General features: G+C 40.6%; 1 protein-coding gene and 1 long non-coding RNA gene across 6 annotated transcripts in view; one reads left to right on the top strand and one right to left on the bottom strand.

The window, feature by feature from the left end:
- dusp10 (dual specificity phosphatase 10) overlaps nucleotides 1–8,711 on the top strand; it is a 14,860-nt gene extending 6,149 nt beyond the window's left edge. For all 4 annotated transcript variants that reach the window (XM_044170043.1, XM_044170044.1, XM_044170042.1 and 1 more), the window contains exons 3-4: nucleotides 3,149–3,517; nucleotides 4,613–8,711. In XM_044170043.1, coding sequence (XP_044025978.1) covers nucleotides 3,149–3,517; nucleotides 4,613–4,878 — 635 coding nt within the window. In that variant the 3' untranslated portion in view covers nucleotides 4,879–8,711. The remainder of the gene's footprint in view (nucleotides 1–3,148; nucleotides 3,518–4,612) is intronic.
- LOC122863490 lies at nucleotides 7,477–13,006 on the bottom strand. 2 transcript variants are annotated; one of them, XR_006375019.1, is made up of 4 exons: nucleotides 11,918–13,006; nucleotides 11,732–11,813; nucleotides 11,425–11,550; nucleotides 7,477–8,779 (listed from the first exon to the last, which is right to left on the bottom strand). It is a non-coding gene; the product is annotated as an uncharacterized LOC122863490 (long non-coding RNA). The 2 variants fall into 2 exon arrangements; XR_006375018.1 differs by having other exon boundaries at nucleotides 11,732–13,006.

The raw sequence follows: 13,006 nt of genomic DNA, 5'->3' as shown, positions 1-13,006 counted from the left end.
TGGGTTTGTGAAGGCTTGGGGGAAGCATTAAATAAGGCTTTCCAGTATAAAAAAAGGGATAGAAACCACAATTTTATGGGCTTTAGTTTGACTCTGGAGGATCAGTTTAGACATCTGAAAGCAATGTTTGATTTAGCAGCGGTAGAAGCTTAGTGGTAATATAAACTGATATGAAACTAGTGTGGTCGCATAATAATGTGTAGTGTGTGTGTAAAGCCTGTTAGACTTTAACCTTTATTGTTTTGGTCAGCTGATACTGCCTGTAAACACACTGGTTTCTAGTTTTATCATCCTGTGAGCTTTGTACTGAAGTGTTACAGCAGTTATAATACCATATACAACAGCTTTTGCATGTGCTTTTGCTGTTTACATCACACTCGTACATAAACATATGCACACACTCTTCACCAGCTTTCTATATGACACACATTAAGCATTTTACAGGAAGTGAGAAGCAGCTGTTAGTAAATAAGGCAGCCTATTGAGAGAGCAGTCCCTGGGTCATTGCCATGTTTTTTATCTTTGGTGTGTGTGTGTTTGAAGCTGGAGCAGCATGTTGTGTTGGGGGCTGGGCTGTTAGTGTTTTCTGAATGCCTCCGAGTCACCGTCTAGCCATAAGATCACAGCACCTTGATCTCTTCCCTTCTCTTCGTCCTCTGGTCCTCTCATTTACTTCGATGGACGAGGCTCCTCTCCAGTCTCTCATCCTGCATAGGTGTCTGTCTAAAGTTCGCCTCGCAGGCCGACTGTCTTGCTGTTCCTTCCCCTGGTTTAATTCTTGCAAAATGCAAGGCATCCTCTCTGCTGCGTGGAATCAAATGGCTCAGCCTGACTTCTTTTTATCTATGTTACAAGTTCTTTTTTTGTATCAGGAATGGCCTGTATCTCCCATGTGTCCTCATTTACATGTTTGATTGTAGCCTATATTCCGTCTTGTGCAATCAAATACGTTGGATGTATGATTTAATGGTTGATATTTTAACAAAAAGCACAACATTTGTAATGCTGGAAGGGTCTTGGTTCTGTTATAGTTAATACTTCTAATTCACTTTTGATTGATTTCTAAATGTAGTGGTGATTAATTCTTCATTTCCTTAAAATATATGAGAGCTTTCTAACTAGTGGAAGCAGGCAGGGGATTGTGATGATTAAAAGCAGTAGTAATTGTGACATATTTGGAACATGCTTGTATGAAAGCTGCTGAATAATTTACTCATACTCCATTATTTGTTCAGTTACCAGCATGTCTTAGTCATGATTTATCGTAATACGGTTGTTGTGTGATACTCTGCTCTACTGGAAACACAAAATCTTCCGTCCCTGCCCCGCTGCAGCTAAGAGCAGTAATAGGTTACATTTAATCCGTCAACAACATGTCAGTAGAGTTAGAAGGTTTAGGGTAAGCGTTGGAAACAGCGGGTCTGTGGTGTGAGAGGCATGGCGAAGCAGAAGCGGTAATTTCTAAGCAGGAACTGAGCCTGTGGTTTATGAAAGTGATAGACACAGTTGTGTTTTCCTCTGTGAGTTTAGTTTAGAGATAATGACAGACGGTCCCACTCGACAGATTTTATCTCACAGCAATGTGCTTCTTCTGGAGATTCTGTTATTCTCAGTTTAATATGAGAAATAGTGTTTACCTGCCGAGTTCGAACTTGAAAAGAAAGACTTTGGTTCAGTTTCAGCCAAAATAGGAAGCAGTTTTCACACATTGTGTGGCTAGCTTAGCCACTTGACTGTTTGTTGATGCTTGCCTTAACTTATAGGGGTTTTCCATTGAGGCGGTGGGTGGGGTGGGGTGGGGTTAGTTTAGCTCATTGTTTTGGTTTTATGGCCCACCAATGTATTGTTTTGGTTCACTGTTGCTTTAAATTCAGGCAGCTTTTTTCCTAATGAGCCATAAAGATAAAGCAAAATACAGTCTGGTAAAATGGTTGTCAGAAATTCAGATCTTGTAACTTATTTAATCTGTGGCGTTCTGAACAAAGGTGTATGTGTGATAAAGAAATTGCATTATAAGACAGAGATAAGATACGGTATTATGAAAAATAGTACATGTTTAATATAGACACTTGTGAGTTCAGAATCTTTGGAAATGTAAGAAAAATATCAATATCAGTGGAAGTCCCCCCTAACGTTCTGTTGCTCTCAGAGGGCCTGTAAAGACTTCCCTTTCTTCTATTCACTATAGTGTAATTGTTACCATGACATCCCACTATAGAAAGGGCTGTGCCAGTATTAGCATAACATCAGGTTAATGGCTTTGTTCATAGTTAACAATCGTGCTGTTTTATGGTTAACACACTGTCCAACAGTTGACAGGAGATCCCCATCTGCCCAATCACCAAGGGGAAGTTGTACGATGACCTCACATGGCATGATGTTAACTTGCTATGTGAACAATAAATGAACTGATACTGTGTATGTGTGTGTGTCTGACACTTTCCACCCCTCCCCACAACTCTTGTGCTGAAAGGAAACTTTGGCTGATGGCATCACTGGCAACAGGTGCAAGCCAGTTATTTGGAGAAGTGCAGATGTCCACTGAGAAGTATATTAAACATTTAGTACATCTATTTATTTGCAGATTAAAAAGGGGGGATTTCTCATGTAGTTTAGCTAGTGGAAACTGTCTAAGTAGCTATTTTGGCAATTTTCTCTCCTTCTTAACATGGAGTTGACTGTCAGTTGTTGCAAACTGCCAATCCCTTCATATTGATTTAATATCCAAATGGAGACATTAAAATTACAACCAAATGTAACAGTGTAGTCTGGGGATTAGAGATTTCTGTCATGTGTTTGTGCTTCAAAACTCTTTAAAGCGAGTTGTCATTGCTTTTATCAGATGTGTATGCAAAGTTGTAACGTGTGCCATGTGGTGGACAGAAGCATGAGTGCATGTATTTTTAGCATGGACCCTTAACCCTGGCAGTGTTAGCTTCATGCTCTATTCCAAGGAGACCAACATGGTCCAATTTCCAATAAGGAAGGAGAAAAAATTAAAATAAAGTAAATAAAATGCTGTTTGACAGTTTTATTCATTTTCTTAGCTAAATAATTTGACTTCCTGCTCGCCCTATCAAGCAAACACAAAGCATAGCACTGTGTTTACTTTGAGCTTATGTCAAAGTCCTTTTGTTTGTGTTCACAGGAGGCCTTAGCTGCTTCAGGCAGAACCACGAGAACCTGTGTGAGCACTCGCTGCACCTTCACGAGGGCTTGGACACCGGTGCAGCTGCTGGCCTGACGGGGGCGCTACCTCACTCCCTGCCCTCCACCCCGGATATAGAGAACGCAGAGCTGACACCAATCCTGCCGTTCCTCTATCTGGGGAACGAGCATGACGCTCAGGACATCAACCAGCTGCAGCGCTTCAACATCGGCTACATTCTAAATGTGACCACACACCTGCCGCTCTACCACTACGACACGGGCCTCTTCATCTACAAGCGCCTGCCCGCCACGGACAGCAACAAGCAGAACCTGCGCCAGTACTTTGAGGAGGCGTTTGAATTCATCGGTATGAAAACTTTCACTTAGTTCAGCAACAGACGTTTTCACTGCAGAAGTATAACCCAACACAATGTTTTGTCTTGACACCCTTTAAGCTGATGTAATGTCTACTTTAGAGGCTTAAGCAATCAAACCAAAGAGTCATTTTTACCATCTCAGATTGTTTAATGTCAATTCTTTGTGTAGGCCTAAAGTAGTAATCTTTTGTTTCATAAGAAGCAAACATTTGAGAAAAGTTTCCGATATGGATTCCGATACCTCATGTCAGGGTATCTACCAGCACCAAGTACCAATCCGATACCGGTGCTCTCTATTTCCTGAATTTAAAATCTATATACCTCACTACATGCAACTCATGGAAGTGAATATTTTTTTTTACATAACATGTAAAAGGTAACATGAGGCCAGAGATTGCAAGTTGGTTGCCTGTCACTAGCGAAGAAACTGTATTTAAAGTAGATAAGTCACATCAGGCTAATTACTGACTCGCTCAACAAGGTCAGTATTAGTGCAGCTCTACAGTAGCATTCCTAATAGTAGCTCATTGGTTAGCATTGTTGCCTCATGGTGAGAAGGTCCTGGGTCTGACTCTTGTCCCTGGTCCATTCTGGGGTTTGAATGTTATTTTGGAGTTTGCCTGTTTATTTTTGCAATAAAAAAAAACTTAGTTGGTACATATACTTCTTTTATACTTTAAAACTAGAAAACATTTTTTCATTTTACAAAAGAAGCTATAGTTGTCAACACAATATATATGTCAACACCAGCCCCCATACTAATTTTGCAGATTTTAGATTTAGGCAAAGCTCTTTGTCCAAATAAAATACATTCTGTCAAAATTATTATTTTAACTAAGAAATATCTGATCACAGAATAAGTACTGTGAATCTAAACAGGCATTTGATGCCAACTTTCAGCACTTGACAGTTTCCAATACTCAGATACATTTGAGTTGGTACCAAAAAAATACTGAGGTTCAATAACCAGGCCTTGATAGATGCCTGGTCACTAAGTAAGTTTTAATATCTTTGATGAATGTCCCCCGTGGGAACAAAGCATTTGCTATTTTGTGTTCTAAATGTTTCCATGTTCCTCTCTGCAGAGGAAGCACATCAAGCAGGTATGGGCCTTCTGATCCACTGCCAGGCAGGCGTGTCTCGTTCAGCCACCATTGTGATCGCCTACCTGATGAAGCACACCTGGATGACCATGACAGACGCCTACAAGTTTGTCAAAACCAGAAGGCCCATCATCTCCCCGAACCTCAACTTCATGGGCCAGCTGTTGGAGTTCGAGGAGGACCTCAACAACGGAATAACGCCACGAATCCTCACACCAAAGCTGATTGGTGTGGAAACCGTCGTCTAAACGAACCCAATCGACTCAACGCTCACACTTGAACTCACTCTCACTGTTTTTCAAGAGAGACCAGCTGCTCCATGAGCTGGTTTGGAGTGTGTGAGAGAGAGAGCCACTGTATTCTTCTTGAATCTCCTCATGCTCAGTTTGGACTCTCAGGAGTGCCAAAGCTCTGGGTCAGTGGTGATGAGAAATGCCAAAAATCCCTACTGTTTGGACCTGGCCGAAGTCCCGGAGGAGAAGACGAGTTATAGAGATAGAGAGATAGAGACGGGAAGCGTTCAGTGGGAAGCTTTCCATTTGTGACCGCAGAGGAGCAAACATGAGGGAAAAGAAATCAGTTTGGAGAAGATACTCTATGTACTTAGGGGCAATTACTGAGAAGAGAAACTCTTAAAGCTCACACTGTGGCACACATGTTGCAGACTCAGGCGGGGTTGGCCACGGCAGTGCCTGTCAAAAAAAATAAATTACAAAAGATGACAACTTGTTTGGTGTGTTAATGTTGTTCTATTTTTATACAGGGGTTTATGGGGGTGACCATGACGAGCCCACAGCGGCTTAACTGTGCAATAATTTCAGAGTGGAATGCAACGGAGAACTTGATCTTATGTGTATATATCGGTAATGATTACGAAACATTTCCAGCTCTTTGCTGAAATGCCATTTTGATGTTAATGTAATTACTGTTGTTCAGTTCTATACGTTTATTTTTATGGTGCATACAGTTATGCTGTAATATTTGGCGCAGATGTGTACGAGACAGAAAAAAATGGAGTTTTATTTTTTGAGTGCAGCTTGTCTGTCATCTGTGCATTTCCGAAATACACAGAACCACAAATTCACATTTCGTGTGTTTGCTTCAGTATATTCGTTTTGCCATTCCTGCATCCACATATGCATATATTTTAGCAATATACTGTATATATTACCAGACAGCCATAAGAGCTTTTTTATGCATGGCTGCTGGCAGAGGAAAGAAATCTTTGAAATAATCAGTGAATATTGTAAAACAGGGCTACTGGTGATGTTTAATGTAACAGAATGGAGGAATTTCACTGCCTGCTTCTGTTGTCTCCTCTGTTCTTTTTGCTCCCATTCATCCATGAGCCAGCTCTGTTGTAATGCACTCTACTGTGTCCCTATGTAGCTACATGTCTTTGTGTCAATGGCTTAAATTCTGAGCTATGATTTAGTCCATTGTAAGGTAGCAGAGTTGAGGTACAGACTTCAAACAAACATTCACTTCCTCCCATTGGTCATAGTTTAGTGTGATACAGGGTGGTACAGTAGAGCAGTGTGACCCTTGTCTAATCTTTTGCAACTCCCTGTCGCTGACACTAAGCTACAGTTAAGTGAGCTCTTCTGCCTTGCATAGGCAAGCGCTGCTGTCACGTGCTGTTCTAGTGCCTCTATCAATGCCTTAATTCATGTGTCACCACTGGGCCTGCGCATGGTACACCATCACGTGCAGATGAATGCAGAACACACCGAGGTCGAATTATAACTCCCAGACAAAAACAACCTGCTCCTCCTGGTCTCTGTGCCACATACAGATTTAACTTTTCAAAGATTATTTCTGCTGTTCCTGGTTCATCTGTAGAATTTTTGAAAATTGCATTCAAAGATGCTAAAAAGCCTTTAGGTAAAAATGCTCCTTATGTAACTCTGATCTCGTGGTGGCATTTGAAGGAGAATCTGAACACCACCGTGAATTGTAAATCAACTCTGCACTAAATAGTAGTAGAGTATATGCACGCACACAAAGTTTACCCTCATCCTCTTGCATTTGAATTTACTCACCTTTGACTAATATTACAACTACATGCAGATAGATAATAAAAAAATAAAAAAAAAAATACTCAACTTGCTAGTGCTACTTCTTCATGCCTTCATTCTGATCCAGACCGCAGATTTTTGCAATGTTGCTGAACAGAATCTAAATTTTGCATTTCAGCCTTGACAGTTTTTACACATTTGACTGTCTCAGCTGTCGAAAGTTTGAGTGGAAATTATAAGAAAGTAGGATGCATGTGATTTAAGGTATAGTTCACTTTGCACACAGTATAAAGACCTCGTCTTGTTGATATGACTGTGTGCATGACTGTATAAAAAGTGAGCATTTAAACATTCAAATTTAGAGATCAATTTTGCCTTGAATCTCCAAAATGTTAATTTTCCTTTCCAAACTGAGGAAAATAGCCTTGTTTTAACCTGAAAAACACACATGATAAACCCAAGGCCTGTCAAAGTTTCCAACACATAAAAGAGCATGTAGTCCTTCAACTGAAGTTTAAACATGAGAAAAAACAAAACAAAACAAGGAGTACGAGGTCTTCATCCATTATTTTATAGTTCTTACCAAGGTGACTTGAAGCAGCTTCCTCACAAATTATGGTTTCTGTTCTGTGTCTGTTCATATGTTCTTCTGGTTTCTGTTCAGCTCTCCATTGTTTGCATGAAAATAAAGGCATAAAATGAAGCACAGGGCTAACAGTATCATTGTCAAAGCACCAAAAAACAACATTTATTCCACAATACACCGTCTGTGAACCATTATATCTTTTAAAGTACATCATAACATCTTAACCCAAAAGTTTGATCATGTGTCTCTGTCAGCGAGATGAAGGAGAATGCAAGGAATTTTCATAGCATAGTGAACACAAATACACAGTGCACTCAGTAAGGCTTTACAACACCAAGATTCACAACAATAAGCTTAAAAAATCCCTCATGTGAAAATTCATGCTATGCAAATTAAATTGTAACAGGTTGTGTCTTTACCCAACTGTCATGAAAATGTTTTGTGAGGTCTTTGCGAAAAGTTCGAGCATGAATAACAGTTTGCAGCCTCAGATTTAAGTGAGTTTTTTAAGTGTGAATTATGGACAAAGAAGTTTTTAAAAAAAAAAATGTTTGTGTGGCGACGTGTCCTCACTTGTATTTTTGTTGCTGTTGTCATTGGTGTCTACTGGTGCTCCACAATATATTTGAATATGATAAAAAGGTATATAATAACAATTTACCACACGTTTGTAGCTTGTGCATTTATATTCAGTGATTTGCAAAAAAAAAAAAGAGAGTGCTTAACATCTGAGCCAATGTTATATAAGAATAATGTACCTTTTCGTCCCATCTGCTGGTTCCTACAACCGCAGCGGCACATGGCTTTTGTATGTAATGATCTATTTGACTGAACAATGTAACCGTCGTACTGTACATTACTCTCTGGTTGGAAAAATGAAGCATGCTGTGTGCTCCTGGTCTGTGAGGGACACTCGCAGTCATTATGGTGCTGTCTGTCTTTTCCCACACTGCTCTTTCTGTAGAGGTCATAGCCTGATTGACAGCTCCAAGAGGCATCTGGGTATCTGTTCCCTGTTATTTGGAAACACGGTTCTGTATTAGAACAATATCAAGCTGTCATATTGGATGGGCACTCTTTACGACTAGACTTGTTTAAGAGTCTCTGCTTTGGGCTCAGAGGCTCTGGTGGAAACGGGCTTCGCTCTACAAGTCTCTGTATCTTTCTTTGTGTCCTGTAGTCAACGGTCAAATATATACAGTATATAAATATATATCTATTTTCTTTGTATGCATATATTCATTACTATTTTTGCACTGACAGACTGACAGATGGATTTATTTTTTTCCACAAAGGGTGCTATTATAACGGAGGCCTTCTCCCACACCTTTTTGCATGACTTGCTCAAAATTCCTCAACTGGTCTGTCATCTCTCCTACTCTTCTCCTACTACTCCTTGAACTGTTGCAATTGAAGCACTGTAATTTTGTAATCCCTACTTGTGAGCTTTGAAATAAACAGGGAGGCTTCAAGTTTGGTTTGGCGTCCTGGAGGTTTATTTTCTCCCGGTTTCTTCCTACGTGGAGGAACTCATTTCTTTGGCCACTGAGAAAAAAGCAGAAATGTGTTTTTAATTTGTTTCTCTGTTTCTGACACATGGTGAAGATGTTTTACTCGGTGAAAACGTAAAATGTTTAAAGCTGCTATAATCAATATATTTATATGAACAATGGATCAAATGTGTAGTGATGACACCACAGAATTATCACCTGACTGTGTGGTTCCCCTCAGATTTATGCAGTGTCTTTCAGTTCATTGTTTCAGTTTTATGACACTAAACTTAAATGTTTTGTGCATGTTAATCTCTTTTTTTTCAGATAAATCAATAATTTAGTCTATAATAAGTCAGGAAATAGTGAAAAGTTTTCATCACAATTTTCCAGAGCCAAAGGTGACACTGAGCAACAGTCCAAAACCCAAAGATATTCAATTTACAATGATATAAAACGGCACATTTGAGAAGCTGGAATTAGCAAATATTTGGCAGTGAAAAATTGCTTAAACAATGAATCAATTCTGACGATCGACTAATGAATTAATCAAGTAACTGCTTGAGCTGTACAAGAGACAGTGGTACATTAAAAACATTTGTGTGAAAACATCCTGATATTAAAAAGAGAAACAACAGATTGAGGGATAAAGAGGGAAAGAAAAATGTCACGTGACCAAGGCCCCATAATACAATTGAAGCCAGGAAACAACAGAAGCTCAGAGACTCCCTACTTATTGGGATCAATAACAACAAAACAAGCCTTACAGTGTGAATTTAAGAGACAGCCTCCATCAGCTTCTTGACATTTGAGCATCCAGTGGAGTACACAGCCAGAGTTGTGAATTATCTGCACTCCCCTCCGTGGAACCATGTGTCACATACCTGCAGGAGTTATGGACCTATATTTACTCCAACTTCGCAGGCGTCTACAGCCTCATAGCTAGCAGCGGGGGGATGCTGGCCTGAGGGTCAAGATCTCTCCATAGGAACAGGCACAAAAATAGTTTTTAGCGTTGTTTCTAATTACAAGTGATGAGTGCCCCGCCTCATTAATCCTTTCCTATCAGCACTGGGCAGGCTGGCAGCACCAGAATAGCCCTGATCTTTGTGCTGCTGCACGCCGCTCTCCAGCGAGCCCTGCATGGACGTATTAGGCAAAGCAGGAGAGGAGGAGGACCTACCTTTTCCATACACACAAACAGGTGCACACACACACACACACACACACACACACACAATCAAGTGTGTGCATACTTCCCAGTCAGAGGAGGCGGTGAAATAAAGCAGAGAGGATCTCTGAGCCTGAGGACTGCTGCACTGGTTACCATCAAAGCTGCTCCCTTTGTCACAGGAAGATGCACTCGCACGTCACCCCACCAAGGCTTCACTAAATGCCACTGCAGCAGCACTTTGCACTTACTACTCATGCATAATATAATGCTTCTCATGTTAAGCAAACTTTATAACAAAATATGCAAAAGGTTGATACGGATTTAGGTTAATGATAAGAAAATGGGAACACAAATAAGAGTATGAAAGAATGCAGAAGACAGGTGCTAAATCACTTTCAATTACAGTTGAGTTCAGTGCACCTTAAGGTGCTCTTGAAGATGATAGATTGTACCAATTATTACATCATTCTGAGTTATACGATTTGTATTTTCAGTATATTAATGTTTTGATATCAATGTGACAGTATGTTTTCTTTGTATCTGTTGATCATTTCACTATGTGACAGAATGTGTACTTCAAGTGTATCGTCTACGTCAGTGGCTCCCAGCGTTTGTGTCAGAACCACCAAGAGTCACATTTTTGTTTTCCTTTTATCCACTTTGTCTTTTTTCACATGAAACAACTCAATCCTGGGCTCAACTGCTCACAACTAATAGTCCATACTTAGGCCATAACTTGTGATGAGGGTTTACAAGTCGACATTTCGTCATTTTTAGGGGTCACAAGCTGAAAAGGTTGGGAACCACTGGTCTATATAGAATACCAGGTGTGATCAATACTGATTCTTGGGGTCAACCGCAAGGTGACGACAAGACTCGAGGAAGTCACTGACAAATAACCCCCCTCAAAACCCACGACGCTTCACTTTTTACACTTTTATACGGATTAAACAAACAACATATAACGCGTTAATTAGTAAGCTTTAGAGGTGCTGTCAGGTGGATTTTGTTACCTTTGGACAGAGCCAGGCTAATTGTTTCCCCCTGTTTACAGTCTTTATGCGTTTACAGTCACTCTGGTTAGCTAAGCTAACTAGCGTGGTATCAGTCTTCTCATCTAACTATCTGCTAGAAAAGTTAATGAGCATATTTCACAAAACGTTTAATTATTCCTCTAATGACTGACTAAATAAAGGCTTTTAATAAGACTTCTCTCCTTGCTCTTGCTCTGCCTAAGAGTGTCTATAGAATGTTTCTTTTGTGACAAATAAAAGTGAATGTGTGTGTGATGTAGATGGTAAGTTGTAGACTATGTGGATACCCACTGGGGCTGTTTCGGATGGGTTCCACCCCTTAGTGCCAATTAAAGGAAATCTTAATGCTACAGGCATCACCTTGTGGCAACAGTTTGGGGAAGACCATTTCCTTATTAAACATAACAATGTGCCTGTGCACAAAGCCAGGTTCATAAAGAAATGGTTTGGAGTGTGTGAGGGAACTTGGACTGGCCTACACAGAGCCCTGACCTCAACTCCATCCAGCATCTTTGGGATGAACTGGAACACCGACTGTGAGCCAGGCCTCATCACCCAGCATCAGCGCCCGACCTCACCAAGGCTCTTCCCTGCAGCCAGATACCAAAATCTAAAAGCCTTCAAAGAAGAGTGGAGGCTGTTATAGCAGCATATTAATGCCTGTAGTTTTGGAATGAGATGTTCAACAATCACATATGGTTGTTACAGAATGTTTGGGTGTCCACATACATTTGGCCACACATCATATATTCTGTGATGTAGATTTGTCAGGATGAGCTGTATCTACTGTCCCACTCACTGTAATGTATTCTTGCTGTAAATGAGTTCTGGCCTGTAATTCTCTGCAGTCAGCTCTTAGTTGGTGAGTATGAATTATCCTCCTGCATCACAGAGACAGAGAGAGAGAGAGAGCACAGTGAGGGACGGAGTGAGATAGATAGAAAGAAAGAGTGGAAGAGGTCATGGCCCATTTCACACAGCATACCGAGGAGATTACAGGAGGTCTCCAGGCATGACACAGACGCCATGGGGATGTCTCTGCAAAAAAGCAGATGCAAATATGCCACCTGCAGAGAAGCTGAGGACAGTGAAGGACAAGTAGCTCGGAGAGAGGACACAGATGAAGAAACATTTTATTCTGCAAGATCAAAATGATATCAAACTACAACGCTGGCTCTGCATTGAGGCGAGATAAAGATGCTGTCATCCCGAGCTGCTGAGTCCACAAGCTTGCAGAGTGAGCGTAGCGGCGGTTTGTTATCGCTTGTGGCACATGTTGGACTTTTGAAGTGTCATGTCTTGTTACATATTAGCCACACACTGACCACTGCTCAAGAGACTGGGCCCGGGGCTCAGTGTGGTGACGCCAAGCCATATGTCGTACAGTCTCTGCGTGGAGCTGTATGGGATTTGGTGGCTTGAGTCGAAGCTCACCTTATCAGAACCTAACACGGCAGTTTCATTTATGTAGTTATTCACAGTACTGTAATAGCTCTAATTTGCCTCATGATTCATATACAGTGATGGTGTAATGTATTCATGGACACTTGAGACAGCAGATCCTAAATGGAAAATATAAAGTAAGCTTTGATTTAAATAACAGCTTACCCATGTGCATAGCTGTATCATAAAGTCGGCTACACTAAAATCCAATTACACACCAAATACATTCAGATATGACTAATGTAAAGGAAATTAAAAGTAAAGTAAGCGTCAAGTGACCGTGAGTTCATGTTGAGGGATATTTCTGTCATCCTGATGGGCTTCTGTCATGTCTTTCTTTTTCTGTCCTGACCACATGTAGAGAAGCACAGGTGGAACTAATAACATTAACGATGGCTCAGTTCCATCAAGCTATTCCAGTAATCCAGCACGCACAATACCGGGACTTCCCCTAAGTGGAATGCAGCCATCGTTAATGTTATTAAATACACCTGTGCTTTTCCTGCTATGACATGTCTAATGTAGTATTTTAAAAAGATGCTGGGACTAAATAAAAACAAACTTCTACAATCATGCATTAAAGATCATTCTTGAGCTTGAAATTCCGACTCAAGATTTTCTTTCAGCTGTA

The sequence above is a fragment of the Siniperca chuatsi genome, linkage group LG16 (genome assembly GCF_020085105.1).
Source record: "Siniperca chuatsi isolate FFG_IHB_CAS linkage group LG16, ASM2008510v1, whole genome shotgun sequence".
NCBI classification, from domain to species: domain Eukaryota; kingdom Metazoa; phylum Chordata; class Actinopteri; order Centrarchiformes; family Sinipercidae; genus Siniperca; species Siniperca chuatsi.
This window is presented reverse-complemented; position numbering and strand designations above follow the sequence as displayed.